This window comes from Xiphophorus couchianus, chromosome 15, assembly GCF_001444195.1.
Source record: "Xiphophorus couchianus chromosome 15, X_couchianus-1.0, whole genome shotgun sequence".
Classification (NCBI taxonomy): Eukaryota; Metazoa; Chordata; class Actinopteri; order Cyprinodontiformes; family Poeciliidae; genus Xiphophorus; species Xiphophorus couchianus.
Window position 1 is genome coordinate 21,194,805 of NC_040242.1, and position 25,914 is coordinate 21,220,718.

At 39.4% G+C, this 25,914-nt stretch overlaps 1 protein-coding gene across 3 annotated transcripts in view; it reads left to right on the top strand.

Moving 5' to 3' along the window:
* Nucleotides 1-5,429: 5,429 nt before the first annotated feature.
* cd2ap (CD2-associated protein) overlaps nucleotides 5,430-25,914 on the top strand; it is a 53,374-nt gene continuing 32,889 nt past the window's right edge. Inside the window, exons 1-5 of one of the 3 annotated variants that reach the window (XM_028040018.1) lie at nucleotides 5,430-5,795; nucleotides 16,905-17,062; nucleotides 21,367-21,535; nucleotides 25,419-25,519; nucleotides 25,781-25,907. In XM_028040018.1, the coding sequence (XP_027895819.1) occupies nucleotides 5,792-5,795; nucleotides 16,905-17,062; nucleotides 21,367-21,535; nucleotides 25,419-25,519; nucleotides 25,781-25,907 (559 nt within the window). In that variant the 5' untranslated portion in view covers nucleotides 5,430-5,791. Of the gene's footprint in view, nucleotides 5,796-16,904; nucleotides 17,063-18,120; nucleotides 18,196-21,366; nucleotides 21,536-25,418; nucleotides 25,520-25,780; nucleotides 25,908-25,914 lie in introns of those variants that run through there. The other 2 variants (XM_028040019.1, XM_028040020.1) reach the window with 2 other exon arrangements.

Genomic DNA, 25,914 nt, shown 5'->3' on the forward strand with positions numbered 1-25,914 from the left:
TGATAATGTGGGATCTTTTGAACAACAACAGCACAGGGAAGCTCTGGCTGTACCTTCAACTTAAAACAGAGCTTCTTGTGGAATTTCTCAGGTACTGTCTACTATGCTGCCATCAGGACGAATATTCAAACCAGAAGGCAAGATAAACAACCCCTAACCCTAACCCTAACCCCTGACAACAGGGTTACCCTGTTGTCACTCTGTCTGATAAAACCCTCCACCTCATTGTTGAGGATCCCACAGATGTAGCAGTGACTATGTTGTATAGTCATTGATACATAGCATACATTATGACCTCATGAAGAGTTTTCCATGTACAATCCTGTTTTATATATATATATATAAACAGTATATATAAAACGGGTCAGAAAGCTGCCATTTGTGGCTGCAGTTTTACATTTTGCCCACATGGTGGCTCCAGACTATCAAAGTAAAGGTCCAGGAATCAGCAAGAACTGAAACTGTCAACTAGGTCAAGTAAACCTATAGATTCAGAATGTTTAACATGGGAAAGTATGAGATGAGTCTAGTTCATTAAAGTTTACTGTTCTATTATCAGCTAACAAAGCAGAGTCAAACTTGGGTTCTTACTTCTTCAGCAGTTTTTGTGTTTCAGATTGTAGACCTGCTGACCTGTCACTTCGTTTTCAGCTGCTGTTTGCTGAGGGGCTTCTTCTGCTCTGACCGTCTCCCTGAGGTGTCCTGAAAGCATTCTGCTTGGATTGGTCAGACGGCATACTTCACCTCTCAGTTCTCACCTCTTCATTCATCAGTGACAGAAGTGGGAAATGTTATTGCTTTATTTTATTATCATTCCACAACGTTCCTCTTTAGCCATGCTTCTAAGCTTATAGTGCTTTGCTACAGTTTTCACATTTGTCATTTCACTACCACAGACTTCAGTGCGTGTAATTGCAATTTTACATAGTAGAGCCAGTTTTGGCTGCAATTCCACCCTCAAATATTTAGAATATGCTGTTACCACCTTCACACATCTTCAGACTGAAACGTTCATTTTCAGTCCTGCCACATATCCTCAGCTGGCATTATGTCTTGACTTTGACTGAAGCAAATTTATTGTGCCCAGCATGAGGCTATACCGCCACCCTGTTTGGTGTGCTCAGGACGTCATGCAGGTTTTGATTTCCACTACACTTTATGCTTTGCATGAACGCCTTCCTTTACATATTTGCCGTTTCCTCTGCACAGCTGGTGGCAAACTGCAAACAGGACGTAGAATGGTTTTCCATAGGCAACGGCTTTGTCTCTAGATCCCAGAATTGTGAAGTGGGTAACTAATGGTTGAATGCTAATTTTAGTTGGTCTATCAGATAAAATGCAACTCCTTCATTTATTCTTGAACAACTTTCACCTTCCAGCCTTCAGACTTTTCGTCTTTTCTGAAAAGTCTCAACCTGTTAAGGCACTGTTGATATGTTTTCCCTCTCTGCGGCATTGAGACGAATTAGCGTGATTCACCAATCTGCCCATCTTCATGATTGATTGGGTAGTTTCCATCTATGACATGTTTATCTTGCCAAGGTGTGAGATGTGTGTGAGTGTCATGCAAACACCTTGTCATGAAATTCTATGTATTTAACTCTGCATAATTTTGACCCTGTTTGGGTTAGAAATAAAGGCGTCTCAAAGAAGTGAGCAGAAGGGCCCAAGAGCCCCCATAAACCAGCCGCCTGCCCTATAATAAATTAATAAATAGATTATGTATGACATGATAAATATATCGATCTATATATAGTAGTGATTGGTTGGTCAGCAATTGCTCAATTGAAATAAATCACATTGTAACTGAGAACCATGAATCTACAAAGTGAACATTTAGAATTTATTATTTTTTCTGCTAATTTATTGAACAGACACCTGAGCTCAGCAACAAATATATTTGCTGTTTCAAATGTGTTTAAGTTAATTCATAATATTTAATTACGTTTTAATCGAAAAACGTACATCAACAAAATGAACATTTTCAGTTCAAAAACCATTTTTACTGTTAAATTACTGAGAAAACTGAAATATGAAACCAACAATAAGGACATTTATTATCCTTAAATTTGTCTAAATTATTTAACCTTTAGACTGGTCTAAAGTGTTACTAAATTCATTCTGTTTCCAGAAATCAGGGGTTTCACAAACCCCTGATTTCTGTTCTTTTTTAAAAATCCTTCTTTGTGGACAGTGGACTCTGACAGCAGCAGTTGGTGACGTCTGTGCTGCTGCAACATGTTTAGCATTGAGATGCTATTTTGGGCTTGAAGATATAAAATGTTGCCTGTTGTTCTTGCTCCCACATGACCTGTGTACTTGCTCTACATTCAGAGCTCTAGACAACGAGAAATTGTTCAGCGTAATTCCAACAAGCAAAGTGTCAGGTGCCAAGTCAGCAAAATCCTAGTTCATGCAATTTGCTAAAAACATTTTCCTCCTTTGCAAGAATCCGAGTCGACAACAAACCGCATGTCATCATAATACAACGAAGCAATTGCAACTGAGGGCAGTTGTGGTTTTTATGACCCATTTGGGACAGTGTTGCATTCACTAAAGCCAACAAAAACACAGACACACACACACCCCTGCATGTGTGTGTGTTCCTGTGGTCAAACACATTTGCATAGCATTTGGTGTTTTGCGTTGCCTTTTGAACGCTTGTTGACATTTTGCTCAAATGGCCCCTTTGAGAGTGAAATTACCCTCAACTACTTCCTTTTCTAGCAGTTCACTCTCTGGTGGCACCGAGATAAGCCGGGTAATTGGCAGTGGGCGCTGTGCCCGTCTGCAGCCAGAACTGTGGAGGAACAGCTCGGCTTTTCATAGCAGAGCAGGCAGGGTAGTGAGACGGACCGTTCCCGTCTCTGGGATTGCTGTGTGACAACATATTCTGATGGGAAAAGTGTGTTTCCTGTTAAGAAGTCAGTTTTCTCTGTGTCCCTGCTGTTTGAGAGCAACAGTTAGCATGTCGTCAGGCAGGAATAAAAGGAAATCTGCCTGAACATTATGGGTTCCGTTTGAATTGCAGGTAAATCAGTGTGGCTGATCTGCAGAAATTACAAAAGAGTTGTGTATGTGGGCGTGTGCGTGTGTGTTTTAGCATTTCTCATGTTTTAGGAAAAATAAATTTCCCAACAAAAACTACATTGTGAGGACACACTGCTCCTTATGGGGCCCGAAGCAAAGAAGTGTTTTTATATGGTTATGGGTTTAGATTTAAAACTGAGCTGTGATTTAGGTTATGGTTATGGTTAATAGAAATAAATGAAAAATAAAGGAAGGCAATGCAAAGTCATACTATGTGTGTGTGTGTGTGTGTGTGTGTGTACTTGCATATACTGCATACTTGGGAAAATGTCTGGGTTAGGCATAAATGCTAGCTACTAAAATGAAAAGAAGTCTGTACATTGCAAAGAAGTACAAGGAGGTGTGTGTGTGGGGGGGGGGGGGGGGGGGGGGGGCGTGTGCGCGTGTGTGTGATCACTAATGCTTCTGCAAACCACCGAGCTGCTCTGAATAAGAGACTAAAATAGCAGCATGGATTCTCACCCTTCTTAACAAACCACTGCAGGCCTCACACAGTCTTTACATAACAGCACAACCTTTTTCACACTCCTGATCAAAATCCTAAGAACCAGAGAACAAATGACAAGTGTTTCAGTTGGGTTTTTCACCCCCTGTACAGTTTCAAAATGCAAAAAGTAGAAACAGGAGCAAGAGACCATGAAATCAGAGGAGGCAAATTATTTAAAACATTGAAATTCAAACAGGTTGTTGACTATCGGGTTAAACATTCAAGACCGTAGGCCTAAAAAAGTCCAAATCTGAGCATTAATCCTTCTCATATGGAATTTTCTGTCAGGCTTTTAATTTGCTATTGACCTCCTGTTGACCTTTCTGGCCTGAGGATTCCACAGACGGAGGATTCCAAAGGACACGTCCTCAATGTAGCTTAGGGCATCCAGTTTAAAAAACAAAGAAACCTTCAAAGGTCACATCTTCTTCCCCACCAAGGATGTTAAAAAGTTTTAAGTAAGTTTTATTTTCTGTCAAGAAAAAAGTTATCCAGATCATCCTGGTGGCCGTCTAAAAGACATGAAGGTCCCACTGGACATGTTTTCTACATAACACAGAGGAGCCAGAACCTCCATGATCTGTGAGGTTTTTCCTTCAATAGAACGATGGAGCAGTGAGTGGATGCATCAAACAGTTGCTTGATATCTACAAATGCAGCGTTTCAACTGTGAACCGACATATTTTCAGTAGTGGTTTAGCCTTCCAACTGGAAAAAAAAAAGTTTCTTCAAAGGGAATATCAACATTGTTTGGGATCGTCCTCGGAGATCTTAATCCCGATTAAATCTTTAGAAGACGGACGGCCAAAGAGGTTAGAGAAAACGGACATTGGTTCCTACATATGTGGTGACCGTTGTGAAGCTCCCTTTACTGGAAACATCAGCATCAACATGCAGGGTACTTATGAGTCTCTACTAATCTATTCAGAGAGAGGGCACTTATCAGTTAATGAGTTCATCTAAAGTTGACTGATCTTGTCAAATGACTAAAGCTTAATTTATAAGTGGCCATTTTCTTAAAAACTTGACTTTTCTTTTGTATCAAGAGGGTTGACCACCTTTTCATGACATAATGGGCTGAATTTTTTTATATGCTGAGTTTAAAAAAGAACCACATCATTATATTGTTTTAAATAAAAAGTTAGCTGTACTAAATACCAAAAATTGTGTTTTTCTCACATTATTAAACTTATATACTGCAGTGATGAGAATATAATTAAATTCAGAAACCTTATGCAAAATTTTAAAAAAAATACAGGTTTTAATATTTATAAATTAGTAGCTGTAAACCCCCCCAATAAATATGAAATACTTTCTTCAGCATCGTCTAAGAGATTAAAAGTAGACAATATGGAAAGAAAAAAAAAATCCCAAATTTTCCTTGTACGATGGAATAAAATAAAAAACAACCCATTTTGAACAAAATTCAATTGTGGCTGTTTTTGAGTAGATTTGGATAAATACACCTAGAAACAATTTTTTTTGTTGCAAAACAACAAAAACAGCCAAAGTTTTTTAAATCATAATTTAATACTTAAAATGCACTCACTTTAAAAGGTAACTTTTAATTATATTATTATATTTTTGGGATTTTAATTTCAGTAATTTCCAAGATGACCCCCCGCCCGCCCCCCGTGTTTTCTCCCCATCCACGTCTCCCTCCCCCAAATCATCAAAACCTCACCCACGTGCCCCCCTCCGCCCCCCCCCCGGGCGATTTTGGACCGGCCCTGGCAACTAAAGCAGCGTCTATCACACGCACACGAGCCCAGGCACGTACAGTAGGTACTACTGTACACGCTGAGCTGGATGGAGAGTTGACAAATTCCACTGACTCTCGCTGATCTATCCCCCCTGAAACCTCGCGAAGTTTCCGACTGCGCTGAATTTTGGTGGGCAGGCAGGAAAACAGGCGCTGAGCGGAGGAAGCAGGCAGAGAGAGCCGTGTAGAGGCGAGTCCAAGAAAGGTGGAGACTCCGTCTCCTGGCTAACTTCCTGCACTGTAATATTCAAGAGAGAGTACTCAGGAGGACTGGACCGCTTGCTGGGAGTAGGACGGATGGATTTAAGGCTCGTTTAGCTTGTTTTTCGGCGGTGATTCGACGCACCTCCTCTCCTCTGTGGCTGGTCGCTCCTACCCACCTGGACAGTAGCGCGTGAGCTGTGAGGAAGATTCCCAACATTTGATTGAACGGGGCGTTCCGAGAAACAGGAATGGGTGAGTTCACCAGTGATGTGGCGCTTGTGTTTTGACGCTGTCTGGTTTTTTAAATTTTATTACTATTATTATTTTCCCTTGGCAGTTTATAACATGCTAGTCGAGCCTGCAGACACACCAGTAAAGCGAGTGTCAGCGTCTTGTAATATTTTTTTTTATCCGCTTTCTGGAAGACGAGAGTTACAGTTAGCAAAGCCCGAAGCTAACTGGTTAGCCTAGCCAGCTAGTTGTGTGGTTCACAGGGTAACACCAGCTTCATCCCTGAACGTCGTGGTGCTTTTAGCGTTTTTTTTTAAAGCGAATTTTCTTTAAACTGCTGTCGTTTTGTTTTACTGTATCCTCAAGGGAAACCTTTAAGCTACTAAAACCGCTCAGAAAAAAAAACAAAACCTGTTTTAATTCCCAACTGACGTTTCTTAGGCAAGTCCGAAGTTTTGTGGATAACTTGGGGCGGAGGGGCAACTGAGGCGTCTTATCTGGATTGCAAATGTTAACTTCCTCTTTGCGTTTGCCTCAAGGCGGTCGGCATGAATAGGTAAATCCACAGGCTCCACATTTAGAGCCACGAGACAGAAACGTAAATGTGATCCGTGAGCACGTCTGGAAGTGGGGATCAGGAGTTCAATGTGAGAAGGATAAACTCATGTTTTAAACGCATTAATGCTGTTTATGGTGGATATTGGTGTTTTACAATGCCGACCACAGCATAATCCAGAGGAAATATTTTGATTTGTCTCCATATTTTGCATCATGACCCCCACCCCCACCTGTTGCGTACGCCTGGGTGTGCAGGCGGTGGTTACTGTGGCCGGGCTCTCAGAGGCTTGCCTAAGGTGTCTGCTATGTGGTGGAACAGGTTCCTGCTTTGGCTGCGTCAAGTTTTCAGCTGCTGGTATGCTCTGAGTCAACGCAAGACTTAAGGATAAAAGCAACTTAAAAGAAAAATTCGGGCAGCTTCAATAAGTGTTGGTTTCTAGTTGGTTATGCTTCTGAGAATGTGCTGGTTTTTGTTTTGGTCTAGCCTGTCTCAGGTAAGCGTGTTGGGTTTGAACATGTTGGAGGTGTCAGTGTGTTCTCCCTCTCTTTCCTCCAACAGCTTGATTGGCTACATTCCACAAGCAGAATATTTTCTTCCCCATATGAAAGTTTGCATTTGTTTTTTAAGTTTATGGTTCTCTTTACATTTTTGGACACGTTTCCACACTCGCCCAACCTAAGGATAAATATTAGGATATTATTCCCCAGGCTGGGATTAATGCTGCATGATATAAGAAAATCTTGTGATGTCAGTTGCGCCAGATATCTGTGTTCTTATTTCCGCTCCTTATAATTTGGGCTGAAACGATTAATCAGATTAATCACGATGAATCGATTATTAAATAATCATTTACTAATTTTCTAAGCCTTTCCTGCCATATACAGACTCAAAAACACGCTGTTTGTTCAAAGAACACCCTCAGAACAGTAATTAAACCAAAACTCTACAAAAATATATACATTTTGCATTTAAGATAGAAAGAAAATCCTGTCTTTGTCTGTTAATCTACCCAGAACTCAGGTGGCATAGTTTAGTTTTACCTGGTCCAAATTATGTAAAAAAAAAAATTAAAAAATCTCCCATTAAGCACCTTGATGTTTAATTATTATTCTGGTAAAAACCAAAAATAATCAACGGTTCAGCGCTACACTGTATCGATGTTGAGCAGAAAGTGTTGAGCTTTTCGCATGTTGATGATAGATTTATTATTTGTGGCATCCTTTGCTACAAATAGTCAAGTGTCACTAAAGGAATGCTTTTGTTACATTTTTAGGCAACAAAAATTTTATTTTAAAAAGGAATTGAATTATTTGTTAATTTGCGTTTTTTTAAAATAAATTTCTAATATTGTATTAGAAATTTTTAGCAACATTGTTTATAACTATTTTGAGTTTTTGCTGCCTCAGGCTCAGTCCTACTGGCTAAATATCCATCTATAGTGGGATATCATTGGGTTGAAAATGGAACCTATGAAAGAAATTGTGCCAAAAGTTCTCATTTGGAAGATCTAGAACATTTATCACCTAAGAAATCTCCAAAATGTCTCCCTTTCACTGTTTTTTGCACCAATTCGACAATTTGCTGACTCTACTTGACACAGTCTAGTTTCCTTGTTGCTTTTTTTCATATAAGTTGCATCAACTTTAACTGTCAAGTCCAAACCTTGACATTTGAAAAATCTATCGCTACAACTTTAACTAAGTTGTCTTAACTTTCTTTAGCAATTATATACTAAACATTTCTAGTTAATAGAAATTTAGAAAAAGTTGCCCCAATTAATTTCATTATGTTTTAAGTTATTATAGTAAATTGTGCGTTGGTTTTGTTCTTCAGAATCAAACCATAGGACTGTAGCTGCATATTTTCAAAGGGATACAAGGTGTATTTTTTTGAACTTTTAGGCACAAATTACTATTATTAGTACTTTTCACTTTGTTCTGCATTAATTTACTTTTTGCCAGTGACATGAGTGTTATTAGACTTTTGACGTGTTCTCTGGAGCGTTCCCTTTGTTTTGGATGTTTTCTAGCAGACTTCTGAGTCTCTAGCAGCTGCCATGTTTCTGCCAGCTGCTGCTCACCGGAGAGCCACTGATAAAATGGCTTTATCGATTTATCTACCGATGTTTACTCACCACTGCTCTACAGACACTGCAGCACATGATGGCCCATTTACTCACCGTATTTATAGCATATGTTTTACAACCTGCAGGATCCTCGCAAGAAATGCTCCATCAAATCATACTCAACATGATTTAATAATAAAGATACGGATAAAGAACGATGAGTAATTAGGAGGTAGCTTTGTCTCTACAACAACAGTAGTGCAGAATCTTTTTTCTCTACTTCTTACTTTCCTTTATTGATTTGTTTTTGTCTCTTTCTTTCTTTCTTTCTTCCTACTCATTCGCTTGTGGAACTATTTCTTTATGCACGTTTTTTAAAATTTCATGCTGGCATGTCTAAGAATCTTACTCATCATGATAAAATACATTCCCTCAAACTTGCATTACTAAGTGTGTGTGTGCAGAGAAATTGGTCTATTTTTTTTTTCTATTTTTTTTTTTTTGCAGTTTCATGTTCATGCCTGGGCGCCACTCTATGAAGCTGCAGTTTCACACCCTCCCAGTGTAAATGGCCACTGTATGAAGCAGCAGTTTCACACCCTCCCAGTGTAAATGATACTGTTTAAATACACTGGAACCTGCTTGATTAAAGGGGCCTAGATGTGTGAAAAGGAGGAGTTTGAGTGAAGTGTGTTACCAATCTAGTAGTTAGATTTTTCTTTGACCTACTATTTTTTTTCCTCTTTTTTTGGAGTGTGGGAAAAGTTCGTCATCAAATAAATCCACTGCCTTATTGTAACAAGGAACCACGTAAATCAGACTTCATAACTTAGACGATACAATATATTAAGAGTAACAGCAATAAAACTTCTCTATTTTCAGTTAGAAAAGTAATAGGAAGTGAATTCTTCTTATTCAACTCAAGTCTATTAATATAGCCTTGCTATACAGTGTACAGCACCCATAAACCATCAACACTAGCTGTGAAAATGTGTAATATGTCACCTGAAGCCTTTGCCAAATCTTCCTCATTTGGGATTTTTGTCTTATTATGAATTTGACGAGATTAGCATGCATTTCCTGTTATGATTTTTCATTTAGTTAATCGTGAAACCTGGAAGCTGTTCCCGTCTGCACTATATATACTGCTGCACATTGCTATTGTAACAAATGTGTCCAACTGTGTAATTGAATTGCCCTTTTGAATAAAGTTTATTGAATCTGAACTTCTTTTATATTCAATTAGACGTTCTCTCTTAACTGTACCTGTAAAACTCATCATTCATTTCTCTATATTTTAGCCTCGTAAGTCTATTTTTCTGCTCGTTTCTTCAGGCATCTGTCGTCACTGCACGTTGTTGTTGAGCAACTCTCATGAAGGGAGTTAGTTTTCATTTGTAGTCAGCTTGTCAAATCGAAATTGATATGAAACAGCAAGCAGTTTGTTGGGAAACTGCTTCCTTCAACCTCCAGTGAAGGAAAACATTTACTGGACTGTCTTCAGACTTTAATCTCCGGATATTAAATACTTAATTAACTTTTCTAGAGCTGCAGAATACATCAGTTTTTAATCGGTTTTATGCAAAATCTATGCTTTGACTCTATATTTTGGTAGGTTGATACTTGTAGTGATATGCATTATATGCACATTTAATGTCCCATTGAGCTCGTTAATGTTTGAATTTTAGCTATATTTTGCCCCTATTATATCCAGTTGGACATGGCGTGCAATTGATGTCCACGGAGGATGTAGAAATTAGTGATTGAGATGCTTAAGATCAGCTGAGTTGAAATGCACCGATTGGGCTTTGACTGGGCCGATAATGACTTCAGGTATTCTTGAAGTCTGACCCACCAAATTTCAATTTTGACTGATTGTAGTTCATTTTTATAAAGGCCGTAACATAAAGGAATGTGGTACAGACTTTATTATAACGCAATATCTGTTTTTAGTGTATAATGCAATATACCAACACTAACATTGGTATCGGCTGATATTAGACATTTTTTAACATACTTGTATCAACCCAATAAATAAAACTGGCACAATACTGGCAACTGATATTTATTTCCATATTGATGCCATTTGTTTCTGGAGGAGGTTGGTCATGAGATATTTGTTTGGTCATGCGACCGTGATAGCGATGCAGCAAAGGATTGTGGGGAGTTTAACTGAAGCAGAGAAGCAGTGGGGGAGACAGCAATGTGGTTGATTTATTTCAAGATGCCAAAAGGTTAAATAAGTCTTTGTACAATTTTGCTATTGCCCAGAAAAAAATGTAAATATTGGTTATTGATACTGACCCTAATTTTCACCTGTGTGCATCCTTATCTTTTCCTATTGAACATGGAGAACTGGAACATTCCTCTGTCCCTGTCAGCTACTTCATAGATCAGTAGGAAGGAATGCAGTGCTGAGTTTCCTCTTTACTGACTGATCCCAGTGTTTCAGACTGGCTGCCGGGCAGGCTGCTCGCCTGTGTGGCCTTGTGTAAACCCCTCTCTCTTATCCTTCTTCCTGACTCTGTCCCCTGCAACTTCCTCCTTTCTGTCGTCCACTTACATAAGGCCCTCGCTGTCCTCCAGGGTGACCTGGAAGCAGAAGGCTGGGGACAGGAAATGCATCATCATCCCAACCAGTATGTGCCCAACAAAAGGACAAGCAGTAGTTTTCTGCTCTTTGGACAGACAACTACTATGTCCATACGCCACAAATCTGGCCTTTATTGAAGAGAAGAAGAAATATGTAGTCTGTTGTGTTACATACACTCAAAACCTTGTGTATGTAAGACACACCAGGACATCCCTACTTATAATGTGTGTTCTATCATAAGATGACAGAACCTAAGCTGGGTTCAATGCCAACAATAAACTCATCTTAACCCGTCTTTGTTATCACTATTTCTAGTGTATAAAAAAAACAACTTTAAACTTGAAAATAAAGAATGCTGTTGGCTTAACCTGGTAAGGAGTTATGTAATGCCTGCTAACCCGCCAGGCTTATAATACACTGGGCAAGGTTTCTCACAGAAAACCTGCTGAGCCTGGTGTTATACCATGATTTTTATTTTTAGTTTATTTTATGTATTTATTTATTTCAAACATGATAGTAGTATAAAATTATGCAATGCAATGCAAAAGACATATTTTTGTACCACAGTAATCTTGACATGCTCGAAAAGGAGTAGGAAGAAGTAAGAAACGTATGAACTCCTACCCCATAAACTCATGCAATATTTATGAACCCTTATTAATAAATAAAATCATTGAAGAATATTAGAACTTACAAAAATTCGGAGGCCTCATATTTTGGAAAGAATAGTGTGTGGGGCCAACGGGCTGCTGCAGGGATGTGCAATTAAAGCCTGGCGCCCTGCCAGGCTTATGATGCACAGAGGGTAAGCCTGATGGGGAAAATCCTAGATCAGTGTTGTGAATGAAAATAATATCACAAAACTCATTTACACAATCAGACTCAGTGCTCACACATTCTCTGGTGTACTGTGTGTGTATTTTGTGAGCCGTGCACATTTACCAGAGCGATACATTTTCTACACCACTTGTCCGCCATGCAAGCATTTCACCCGTTTATTAAATGCTAGTTATTTTTTAAAAGTTTTGTGTGTAACATTTCCTTTGGTTACAAACTCAAAGCACTCGGCAGGTCAGGTTTTTCTAAATATCGGTGATCGGCCTGAACGCTGCATTCGGTGCACCGATGTCTGTCGAACATGTCTACATATTTGATAGAAATATATAAAATATACAGAAATAAGCATAGGAAAAAAAACCTTAAGTAATCTTCATTGATCTTGAATGTCCTGTTTTTGTTTATTTATATATATATATATATATTCAGTTATATAAATCCTTTTTTATCCGTCTTTCCCCATCCTTCAATCTTTATCTAGTGTGTCTTTCTCTCTTTCTAACTGTACTGCATAGCCTGGTAAAACCTCATATTCGGTGACTGAAAAAGCAGTCAAAAGCTGTTTTTCCTGTTCTCACCACATTCACCAGTGCTGCTCATGTGTTTTGAGACAGTACATTCAGTGACAGGCTGATCTCGGGTCACCGTTCCCACAAAGGAGCGGCTCCTTCGCCTTGAGCCACCTCCCTTCTGCTCTCAGGACTCAGATGTCGCAGATATGTCAGGAATCCTCACAAGGCCACTCCTAAAGCCGAGGTGTGAAGCCACTCTGCTGTTGGCTTCAAAAACTCCAGACTGGACAGAAAGCAACTCTGCATCTTGATTTGTGTAGAAATTCCTCACTGACGGGGCGAAATCAGACGCACATGGCTCCCTCTGTGTCGTTCATCCCTCAGTCATTTCCTGTCTCTTCTGAGCTGGATGGGTTCAGAAGAAGATACTTCATAACAGTTTTCATATGACATGCGTCAGGACATGCCTCTTGCTGTACTGAAGGCATTTGTCAGAGACATTATCATAAAAGGAATCAATATATTTAGAAATGTGTGATGAATGACAGTTTTGTCTCGGGTTACAACAAGCTAAATATTTCTCTGCTAGCCCTCATTCATCTGATTCCCAACCATACGGCCAGAGTAAGCGGCCCTCGTAGTCTTTTGTGTTCAGGATAAACGTCCCATTGGAGCCTGTATGGCTGTTCCTCGGACAGCGGCCAGCCCTGGATGAATGAAGTCATTCTCCAGCATTCGTGAAGCTAAACGCAGCTTGAAGGCCCCCGTCATGATCTGAGGCTGGAAACCTTTCGGTCCAGGTTTCGGAGCTCCCACAAACTGTTTGAACTACAGATGCACCGGTCCGTATCTGTCCCGATATTGAGAAAGATTCTCTAGATCGGTGACAATGCTCCAGACCCATAAAAGATCTGCTCAGTCTAATTCTGTACTCTGAGAGACGTCATGCTTTAATATTAATTTTACATCATATTTAGAGTTCCTAATAGCACTTTCTGAACCATTTGAAGGAAGGTTCATTGAAGTTTAGTTTTACATGTTTGACCACAATAGTCAACCTGCTGTTTTTGTCAGTTTCTCTTTTTATTTTGAATTGGCTGTTATAGTCTTAATCACACTGAATGAACAAATTAAAGTTGTGTTGTTGTTTTTTGAGCTACTGGTGCATTTAAGTGTCTGTACTGACGCAAAGTTCTCAAATAAAATTGTAATTCAGTACATTTATCTCTGTGTTGACAAAAAGTCAATTCAGCACTGTTTTCCTGTGTCTGATCTGTATCGGCCGATACCAAACCTCAGATATCGGAATCCGTATCAATAATGCAGAAACATCCTGCAGGCTTATTGTTTTATTCAATAAAACAATATGGATTTGGACAAAATCTGCAAAGAACCAGGGGGCGTTAAAACGTCAGTTACTAATCTGAAACAATCACTTATAATTCTGGACAGAACTGTAAGGATAACCATGTCACATCCCTTTTACTCCCCTCTTCCCAAGTTATTCTGAAAATTGGTGTTTCTTAAAGAGTTAATCTGTCAGCTAACCGATGGTGTGTGACTAGAATGTGTTCTACAGTTAATATATTTGAGACCTGCATCCTGCAGGTCTCAAATATATTAACTGGTTTGAAACTGTTCTTCAAAAGCTCAGTTTCAAGCTCGTTCGGATCTCTTTTGTCTTCCTGTACTCACATTAACAGATTCTGTTAAATTACAGCTCACAGCAGTGGCTAAACAGTTTATTTATATAAAGCCCGGGTGGAGCCGCTTCATGTGTTTAGACTGTCTCACAGGGGTGTGAGGCGTGTGTATCTCCAGATGTTTACCTGAGGGTTTGGAGGTTGCAGTGAGAGGCTCGATTTTAAAACTCACCTCTGTGGAAGAAACAAATCGTTTCCAACATCATTCTTCATTGTCTATGTCTATCTTCTAACACTTGGTCCAACTTGGTTTCCATCAGTCCACACAATGTTTTCCAAAAGTCTTAGATATTCTCAAGATGATTCTGCCAAATATGAAGTGTTCTTTTTTTTTTTTTTTAGGGGATTAGAGGTTTTCAATTTGGTGAAATTACTTTTTCACTCAGGTCAGGTTGTTGTAGACCTACTTTTTTCCTGTAATATGTGTGGATGAGTTCTCAAAAGACGCATGCCACAGGAAAGAGAAATGAGACAAGTTCACCTCTCACTTAAAATCTTCTGCAAAGACATTTTATTGAGACAGGAACTTATGTCTACATGTGAGAACTTATTTAAATAAATGTTACTGCAACACTTTTGTTTTATTGGTTTCTCATGTCTGTTTTGGTAACGCTGATGTTTGTCAGTCCTACCTGTGACGTATTCTTATACAGCTGGCTCTCTATAAATTAAAGGTGTTAATGAAAATGTGCTCCAGTTAAAATGTCATATAAAAATAGAGATTAATGTCAACTATTTCTTTTACCTTTGATTATGACTTATAGGTAGTGAAGAAATATTTTTTTCCCCAAATTTGTGTACAAACAATTTTTAGTACATAAATACTCTTCCGTTCATGTTATGAAGATACTTCATAGGCCATAACATGACCTATGAAGTATCACTGTATCACAGTGAATGTATGGCCTACTTACGTACATTCACTGTTATGTAGGCCATAACAGTGAATGTCAGATGTTTTGCTGACATTCACTGACATCTGCCACATTGAGAGTTGGTCACAAACATTCATTGCTATGAAGTAGAGTTGAGTATATTTCTCAAGAGCAGTGTTTGTGGTGCTGCTTTGTTATGCAGTCACAGCCATATAGTTCCCAAAAAAAAAAAGAGTAATAAAATCACATGAAGCACCAACTCTCCTCCATTCAGCAGCAACATTCACACCGAAGAGTGTTACCAGTGCCACCTGGTGGTTCTTGGTTGTGATGTGTTGACTTAACGAGAAAAATGTCTTCAGGTTTTAGCCTCTGAATATCAGCCAGTTCCAGTCATCAGCCAAATTTTTTTTAAGTGTCTCCTCAGAAAAACAACAACTGTCCAAGCTGGTCTGGTGTGACTGGTTGTTCCTGGTCGGCTGTAACGGAGCAGAGATCTGCTGCCTCCAGCCACAACTGAAAGCTGCTCTGAGTTCAGCGCTTAGGGGCCAGTTTCTCCTTGGACTTAGGCCCAGGCTGCCGTGGTGTCGGTGCCAGGGTTAGTGATGTCAGAGGGAGGCCCCACACACACGCTCGCCCCCCCCCCCCCCCACACACACACACACACACACACACACACACACTCTACTCTACTGAAGCTGAGCCAAGTTTAACAGCAGGTAATGTTGTGTTAGTGAATGACTATTCCAGATGAGTGTGTGTGTGTGTGCCTTGCAGGGCTAATGGGAGTGTGTTACCTTTATCTGTGTTTGGTATGAGGCCAGCAGCCAGCTCTCTGCAGGGTGCTCAGTAAACAGCCAATCACACGGCCTGCTGTAGGAACTTCATCAAGGCTGTGCGGTGTGTCATGCTACGTGATGTTAATGGTGCATGGAGATTGTTGTCATGTGGAAGGTGGTCAGAGAGGGACTGTAAAGGAATAATCCAGCATGTTTCTTCTCTACTCGATTCCACAGCAGATGAGAGGATTGATCCAGCAGAGGTTTTGTGTTGCATTGGGATGCACCGATTAAACCCACAACAATAAGCAATAAACCAGATAATCGCGTGGTAAATTAAAATGAGCTCCATAAATTTCATTTGCATTGCTTAATCTTGATAGAGAATCTTAAAAGCTGCCATTTTAAAAAACTTGGTATTTTTGCCTGTTTTTTTTTCTCTGAGCCCAGTGATTGATGGTTTTTAAAGGGCAAATTTGTTTTGTTGAGACATTATAATCCATTTTATGTATTGTTTTGGTTGTTTTATTTATTTTGGGATATTTGAAATGTCTTCTTCCAGTCCCAGTGTTAAATGAAATGAAAGTTCAGATGTACTTGTGTTATTCTGCCTTCAATTCTCTGCTGTACTGAAACACTGTCTCTGATATTTTTACAATTAAAGACGATGAGGGTTAACCCTAATCTTCTTGTGTATCCCCCAAACTATTGCACACTTGTATTTTAAAACATGGAACTCAGCAAATAATTTTTCAGAAAATTTTTTGAAGAAAATCAATCAGCCGGCTTTCTGCTTTCTTCCCTAGGAACAATAAAGGTTGTGTGCTTTGACGCTCAGATATTAAATAAATTCAGCTTCAGTAACTAAAATATTCAAGATTATTATTGCTATTTTGTCCCAAATCAAGCCGACATACTTTAAAGAACTGAAGTGTATTCTTGCTAGGGGCGTCCTACAATAAGCACACTTGATTTAAAATGTTTCAGATGAATGCAATTGATTTTTTATTTATTTTTTTAATCAGTACAGGAACTATGCAGCACGTTTCCAACCACATTGAAGAATTAATTTTCTGACTCAGTTTGTATTTATTAGCATCACATTATGATGATTTAAGGTTCTACGGATCTTGATTCACATTTCTTGTTGTTTTGCTTTGCTTATTTTTGTTCCCTTTCTCTCTCTCCCCATCCCCGTCTGGAGCAGAGGTCTTAGCGGAGTACGAATACGACGCGCTCCACGACGACGAGCTGACCCTGCGGCCGGGTGACATCATCAAGAATGTGCGCTACATCGAGGAGGAGGGCTGGATGGAGGGAGAGCTCAACGGGAGGAGAGGGGTCTTCCCAGATAACTTTGTTAAGGTGGGAGACCATCGATGGGTCTTGTATTGATTTCTTGAATTTTATCAGAGTAGCTCCAGGTGTGGCTTACTTACTGGTTAGGTGGATCACTCAGGTTGTTGTTGTGAGGCTACAAAACAGACAAAAACACAAACATCATGAAGGGGTGGGCAATAATGCCAAAAAATACTCCAATGTTTGTAAATATCACTAATATCACAGACAATATTCCACATTTTCTGCTTTTTAAAACAAATAAGTAACAGCAAGCTTCTCCCTGCCCCCTACTTTTCTTATAATCAGTCACCAGAATGAAAAAATCTATTTCTTTATAAATACAAACAAAATCACACAAAACTTTTAGTGCATCAAAGGAAAAAATGAATTATCAAGTGTAAATAAAATACTTGTATACACAAATGAAGCGGGTTTAATTTTACAAGATGTTTTTCCCTCGTGTGATTTTTATGAATTCAAACTTTATGTGTAAAACAAAGAATCATGTTTTTAAGACAAAAGAAAATCTTTCTTTAAAAAAATGCTCGACACCAAAATATGTTGCATAAAAAAAAAAAAAAGCTGCATAAAGTGAAAGCTTGTGCTCACTTCTTAATGATCAGGAACTTTGTTAATTTTTATTTCTTCCATCTGTCACAGACATCTCCTCGCAAGATAATGATAATGGCTATTTTGGTTTTTAGCTTTCATTTTCCTGCAGCCCCTGCCCCAAAGGCAGGAATTTACACTCTGCACAGCCATGTCTCATACTAAATATAATAAACTCTGACATGATTAACTAACCTTTAATAATTTTACAGTTAAAACAAGCTGCAGGAAATCAGCTGTAGTTCTTCAGCTGCTTTGTGCCTTTCAGCCATTTGGTATTATTAACAGTTTATGTTATGAGTCAGCATTTTGCCGTGGGCCTCTCCTCTCATCTTTCCTCGTCTCTCCTTCCTGCTCCTTCGATCCTTTAATCCTCACGGCGAGATAGGTAATCCGCTAAGCAGCCTGCCGCAGCCGGCGGGCCTGGATGCGTAATCCTGTAAGGAGCGAGCAGTTGAACTTTGCCCCCAACAACATGACTGCAGGTTAGCATGCTGTGTCGTCGCAGAGAGCGATAAGAGGCAGGAAACATGTGGGAATGGGACACGGTAAGGCTGCCGGCTGACGGCTAAATGCTAATATCAGGATTGGAAGGATGGAAATGTGGAATCTGATGTTTGTGTGTGAAGACACAGAGAGCTGGGAGGGTTGAGATTTTATTTACTTGCTCACGTCGCTTTCAGGTGTCTCTGGATTTACGACCATCCGCTTTCCTGACAGAGTTTAGTTTATCTCAGAGGAGCAAGGCATCGTCGTTGAGTAAATCTGATGGTTTCTGTTCACTTAGTGTTTTTGCCTCTTTATAGTCAGGCTGATGTATTTTCGGCTGTTCACACCAGATGTTTCTACTTGATCTAAACTTAGTAAATATATAAATGACTTTGAGAACCTGCTATGTGTAAATAAAGTTACGGTAATGACTTTTGAGTTTCTTTAGCATAGCTACCTTTTAATATTTCACTTTATTGCTCATCAGCTGACACATACACACCCATGGAGAGCTGTGTCGTATGCCTGTTCATTCCTCAGCCCCTGTAGCCACGATGAAATGACTATTTAAACATTTACAAGCACCTTAATGAAGTTTTTCTTCACCGTTTGCTGATTAGGTTTTAGTGAGACCAGCACAAAGTAGTTCATGATGGTAAAGTAGAATGAGACAAAATAATGCCAACACACTTTGTTTGCCATTCCTGTTGTTTCATTTCAAGGCTTTTAGGCTTAATTTTCCCAACTACATTGGAATTTGTTGGGAAAATTCCAACTTTTCTCAGATTTTGGGATGGATGGATGTAACAGATTTGCCTACATGAAGCCTAAACAGCTTTTTTTAGAATGTCAATTTTTCCACATCTCAACTGTTCATAGAAAAGAAAGAAATTCTTGTCTGCTTTAATAACATTTAATGAAATAAAATCTTTTTTTTTCTCATCGCATTTAAATAATTAACACCCTGCGTGTGTTTAGGGTGTGGTGCCAGCACAAGCTTGTTCTTGTGAGCAGATTGTTGCTCCCAGCGCAAAGTGCAGAGCTGGCGGTTTGTAGCTTTGTGACTGGAGCTCAGAGCCTCCAGGAGCAACAGGCCTGCAACTCGTCCAGGTCCTCCGCTGTCTGTCAGGAGAGAAACCTGCTAATGCTGGACTCATCTTAATGTTTCCTGTGGTTTCACACTCAGCTGGATTTCCTCTCCACTGGAACTTTCATGTCAGCATTTGTAAACCAGGAAGTAGGCCACGAACGAGGCCACGAACACACCTATATACACACATTTACAGAGTACACAACCTTTATGGATCAGCACATTTTTTTTCTTTCCTTTATTTTTTTGGGTTGTAAATAAATAAAGAAAAGATGCTTTAAACCTATTATGTCGTATTTTACGGCTCAGGTTTTTGAGGTTTGCAGTTTGCCCAACAATCTTAAAAGTTCAGAATAAGATTCATTGGTTGATGCAGCTTCCTGTCTATGAACTGTTGTACTGAGCAAAACATTTATCTATTTAATAACTTTCTGGGTGAACATAAGAAATGCACACTTTATTCCTGTGACTGATTTTTGATCTCTGATTTCTGTAAAACCTGCTGTTTTATTAGCATCACCTGCTACATAGTAATCTACCGTAATCTCCAGACTTTAAGCCACTACTTTATTCACGCACTTTGAACACTATGATTTGGCTGCTGAACGGCTTTTCACCAATGTGTTTCCAAAGGCAGCGTGATGATGAAGAATACCTTTGGATGTCATGCAGAAAAATTATAATTTTTCACTTATTTTAGCAAAAGTTTGATGAGATTTAAAAGTTCATTTTCTCATTTTTAGTTAGCTTCACTGCACAGTTTCATCTAGATTATGGAAAAAGCATCAGCTGCCAAATAAACAGTAAATTAACCAATACAATTTTTGCTTAGGGTGTTTGTAATTTTTTTTCTCCATAAGTTTGTTAATAATAAATGGTGGGGGGAAATAAAAAGTCAATTATAATAAAACATTTTCTCAAAAACTAAAAAGGAAACCCTCGAAAGTACGTTCAACATGGACATCTACCGCCTATAGACAAGTGCTCTGTGTGTAAAATTTATTTTCTTTTCAAAGTTAATGGTTGTAGCTCAATAGTCGTAATAGAAATTATGGTAGTTGCAGCTTATTCTCACATATTCATAAGATGCAAAGCAGAACTGCATTTAACGCCTGATGTTGTATGATGTTTACTATGTCCGAGCTGCTAATTTTTTATTTTAAATTGTGAGGGAACTGAAAATTGCTTTATTGGTAGTTTTATTTTCAGACTGTAAGACTAAGCCTACTAAAACATTACAACTAGAATTCTGTTCAGTGTAGCGGCTGCCATTTCTTCCCTCCTAAGTTAATATGTGAAGCTGCAGGAAATGGAGGGAAGCTAAAGTGAAGCGTCTGAGCTGGAGTATAAATCTGCAATTCAAAGATTGTTCCACACAGATTCCACATTGGCAACTTAGTAGCTTGTCAGCAGCATCTAATAATTTCCAATCTTACTGCTTACTCAGATCTCCTCCACTGTATCGCTCCACCCAAACATTAGTCTGACTTCAGGCTGAATAATGTAACATCTGACTTTGTTGCTCTTGCAACCGCAGAGATCATCTGTGATGCACACTGCAGTTTTATATTGGGTGGAGATTTAAGTTTATTTACAGACTTTCGGTCATTAAACAGAGATGTGATGGCAGCACCTGTTTCCCTGGTTTGACCACATGTCTCTGAGCTCGGTGGGGAAGCCCTGATTCCATTCCTGATTCTCTGTACGATTTGGACATTTTGTTCGGGAGTTTCCCAGAATCAGCCTCTTTGGCAGCTTCTTTACAGCCAGACTCCCTGACTTGACTGGAATCAGCAGCAGGCCAGGCGCTCCATTTAGACACGAGCGTCTTGAAAGTTTTATGACGTCGCGCCTGCGGAGTGGCTGCAGCAGCTGCCACAGGTCGCATTTCGCTTCTCCTCACCAGGCCTGGTTTACACGTCCTCTTTCTATTGAAGCCAGTTGATGTGTCTGTGCACAGTTCCTGTATGGAACGTTCCCCCTGACCACATTCAGCAGTGCTCTGGATGACCACAGCCTGTTTTTTGATGCATTCATTTGCATTGTAGAGAAAACTGCTGATTCCCCCCCCCCAATATATGGGAAATGTTGCTCGAAGTTAAAGTGTTAGACACTTATTTTTCATGTTGTTTTTCCTTAGGAGCTGAAAAAGGATCCCAAAGAGGTCAAGGAAACCAGAAATGAGCCAAAGGAGGAGCCCGGCCAGCCTCAGGGCAGAGAGAGCAGCGTGGCCAACCTGGTCAAGAGGATAAGCGTCATCGGCATCCCCACCGGGGGATTCCAGCCCATGCCCCCCGCAGCATCAAAGAGTAAGAGACGGGATTTCTCCTTCCACAACATCCCCATTCAGTTCTGGTCAAACTAATTTTAACAGCGGTGATTATGTAATATTAAATTATTGACCTATATAAAATAGCACTTTTCTTAGTCCTCTCTTGTATCTTAACAGAGACTAAGCTGTTTATAGATTTATATCAAGAGTGAATGCATATTTTACATATTAAAACATCAGCAATTTCCTTAGCTTTAAATTAAGCCATAATTATAGAAATCGGGTAAGAAATAAAGGTGCTACCATCATTTTTGTGACGGATTCTTGCTCATCCCTCATTGGAACAGTCTGGTTTTGTGGACATGACTCACTGCGTAGTAATGGCATACAGGAGCGTTGCTAGCGTTAGCGGCTAATAGGCGATGTTCAAACCATTAATGTATATCAATGGAGAAATCGTACAACCGCTAAAATATGACACCACTTCGTTTTTGTTTACATTTTGTGAAGAAGGAAGTTGTCTTCTTCAGAGGTTTTATGTCGATTCCTTCAGTAGTTCATGGTGCAGCGCCACCACAGGCGACGGAGGGAACAGGTTTTTCAGTGAGTTTGGATCGTTTGACACAGTGCAGTGAGACTGCGAACCACAGAGGCTGAAAATGTAACAAATGTTGCAATTTTGGTCCCCAATCCAACCAAGTCTACCAGACTATCAGGTGTGGAATCACCTCAGTGGTTAACATTACAGCCAGGTTGTGATTAATAAACAACCCTAGTCATGTTGTTGCTCCTTTTGTTTCAGCTGGACCCAACAAACCCTGTGCTCATTTTTTTCTCATCCATGTTCATTTGCTTTGCTTTTAAATATTAATTGTCATGATTACTACTAATATAATAAACTTCACCTTAGTATTATCATTGTTGGATATTACCGGCCAGCTCACCTAACTGCTGGGTCTTTTTGTGTTTCCAATCTTATTTTGTCAAATATTTTGGTTGTGCTAGTTTGTTCTGTTAACAGAACAAAGGAAGCTACTGCAATGTGGTATAAGAGCTGCGTTTGCATGTCAAATATGTGCAAAACATTTTCAGTAAATTGCTAAAATACAAAAAACCCCCACAATTTCAAATTTGTGGGGGCGTCACATCGGCGTCTTATTGAAGCGTTAGAGCAACAAACCCCGCCTACTTGGGAGCGGCTGCATATACTGCATGTCAGTGAAATTGCAAATGACGTTTATTCAAAGACCAGTCATATGAAAAATGGACAGTGATTTTTTTCCCATTTTTTAAAAAGGGTATTCAAAAGATAGCATGGCTAAGTTGATTAATTCCAGTCAAATTATGTAAGTTTGAACCTGAGAACATTTCTTGTTATCTCATTAATTAAATTTGACCTCATGATGTTCTGTTGGTATGTGTGTGAGCTTGCATGTTCAGTCATGCTTACAGCTGTGTGTGTGAGCTGCATACCGCCATGTGTCAAGTCTTGCTCAGTAATACCATAACGGATACAGTTTGCATCTGGTGCTCTTACTGCTGTCTAAGAGTTTCTGTTCTCAGAGAGCGCTCGGCTTATCAAAGCTGAAAACATGAAGTGAAACCTGAACTTCTCGAGCTAAATGCTAAATCTGTTATTTACCGTCTATTTACTGTCACAAAGTGATGAGTGTCTTAAAGCAAGCCTCATAGAGCAGAATGTTCCTGTTGTTGGAAGTGTGAAAGGAAGAAAGATCTGATCTGTCTCCTGTTTAGACTGACAGGAATTTCAGCTGGATTCTCTGTTTATTAAGTATGTGCCTAAAATGGCAATTATGTTGTTTTTCCTGTAAGATAAGAGTTTTATCACAGGCAAATATCTGATCTGCCTGAAAACCTTTGCTGTTAGAGATACATCGGTCAGAATTTACTGACCAGGCTTTGGATCTCTGGGTTTTGTAAAGTTCTGACTCGGTTGCAAACTGCATAATAAACTGCATAAGTTTATGCAGTTAATAAGCTGCATAAGTGCTGAAGGCGGAATGTCAAAGAGAGCAGGAGCTTCTTAAAGAGATAGAAGGCCATTTTCAAGGTGTCAAATAGCAAAGTAGATTTTTTTTAAGTTATGTTTGTTATATACAGCATTTTTATAACAACTGAAGGTAACATTGTTACTTGATTGTGTTACAAAATGGTACTGTGTGCGTCTAAAATACATATCACATCTTTAAAACAAGGATATATTCTAACATATAATATATATATTGCTCAGCCTGACTAACATGACTGAACCCGGAGTCTGTTTGTGTGTGTTCCTAGAGAATATAGATCCTTATCTCAACTCTGAGACATCCCAAATGCTGGAGACATTTTTAAGTCCAGCATGTTTCATAACAGACGGAGAGGAAAGCTTTGACTCCTTTCAAACATGTCTCAACATAACGTGAAATACAGTTTCCATTTTAAATAATCTTTGTGCTTCTTCTGACTTCATTTGAGACGCATTACCATCTAAGTTGCTAACTTTGACTCTCCTCATTGTTACACAATCGGAACCAGAGAGTACTGTAGGAACCCATCTTAGTGCTACTGCAGAAACTAGCATTTACAGTCATCGTTATCGTCACTCTTAGAGGTACAACCAAAACGTCCTTGAATACAATGTCCTTGAAAAGTCCTGGTGACTTTTCTCTGAATAATTTGAAGCTAGATGTCTATGAAAACGCAGCAAATAGATGAATCCATAGATACGCAGTCAGTAATCATGATATTAACACAAAAATTACTTTGTTTTGTTGTTTCTGCATCTTAACTACCCATAACTATTTTTTTTAATTTTGTTTTTGGGATTAGAAGTATTTTCCAATAGGTATTAGTTTTATAAAAACATTTTGTTAAATTCAGATGGTCGGCAGCTCACAGTCTAAATTAGCTGCAAAGCTAATGTTAGCTTAATTGCTTTCATTTCAAATTCAAAAATACTTTTGAAGTTAAATATCATATCATGTTGGCTTCCCACTAAAACAATGAGTAACAATAACTTAATCCATTTAGTAAATCAACTTGAGTTTTTAAGTCCAAATTAGCCAAAAAGGTAATGATAGCTTGGGTGGGCAACTCCAGGCCTCGAGGGCCGGTCTCCTGCAAATTTTAGATGTGTCTCTACTTCAACACACCTGAGTCAAATAATGAGGTCATTAGCAGGACTCTGGAGAACCTGACTGTTCTTAGGAGGTGATTCAGCTGTTGGATTCAAGTGTGTTGGATCAGGGAGACATCTAAGAGTTGCAGGACACCGGCCCTCGAGGACCAGGATTGCCCACCCCTAGCTTATATGCTATAATTATGCTTCATACAGCCAGAGTGAGCTCTGGTCGGTTTCTTATTCAGCGGGCTTTGAACAATATCAGCAAAACGTTTTTGCTGGTTTTGAAAATTAAACTTTGCTCACACTTATTTATTGTAAATCAATATTAATTTAATACCAGTCATGGTGAATCATTGTAAAATTTGGATAAAAATGTGTTCACGGCTGCTACCCTCAGCGTATTCTGTTTTTATGCTGTAAGTTTGACCTGATTCACGGCGACATTTTCCACTGCAAATCTACAGAGTTACAAATTTTCCACAGTTCACCCTACAGAGTTGGGTTTTTTTGTTGTTTTTTTCTTAAACGTAGATGTTTTTCTGGTTTTCCGTCTGTGAATTACATCTGATGTTTCTTAAACATCCGGCCTTCAGGCTGGGTGTGTCTCCCACAGCGCAGTCTGAGTGGGTCCCCCAGCAGGTTTTGCACCTTTCTTTGCTTACTTACCTGTTAGTATTCTAACAGTTGCGAGACCCTGACATTTGAAAGGGAGCACAGATCCACAGACACTCATGGACGCTTTTTGATATAAACATACTTATTTTTGGGGGTTTTTTCTTCCTCGTCCCAACAGAGCCGAAGAGGAGGCAGTGCAAGGTACTGTTTGATTATCAGCCGGTAAACGAAGATGAACTGGAGCTGAAAGTCGGAGACGTCGTCGACATCCTAGAAGAGGTAATTTAAACGTTTCAGTCATGTACTCTGCTCATGGTTGGAATCTTACCAGCTCCTTTTAAATGTGGGTCTGCTGAAGCAAGAATCCCACATTGTTGGCTTGTTTTTAAAGCGCTGAGCATCTCCTGACTGGTTTTGTTCTCTGCAAGTCAGAGCACGCAGACAAAACGAGCAAACGTTTTGTTTCTTCATCCAACCGACCTGAAAGTCAGAATGTTAGAGGATCGATGATGATTCCGATTTATTTTCTTCCTGTGGCAGGTTGAGGAGGGCTGGTGGAGCGGCAGTCTCAACGGCAAATCCGGATTGTTTCCATCCAACTTCGTCAAAGAGCTGGAGGCTGCAGGAGAGGAGGCAGAAGCCAACGACACGGCGGCTGACAAACCTGGTAAAGT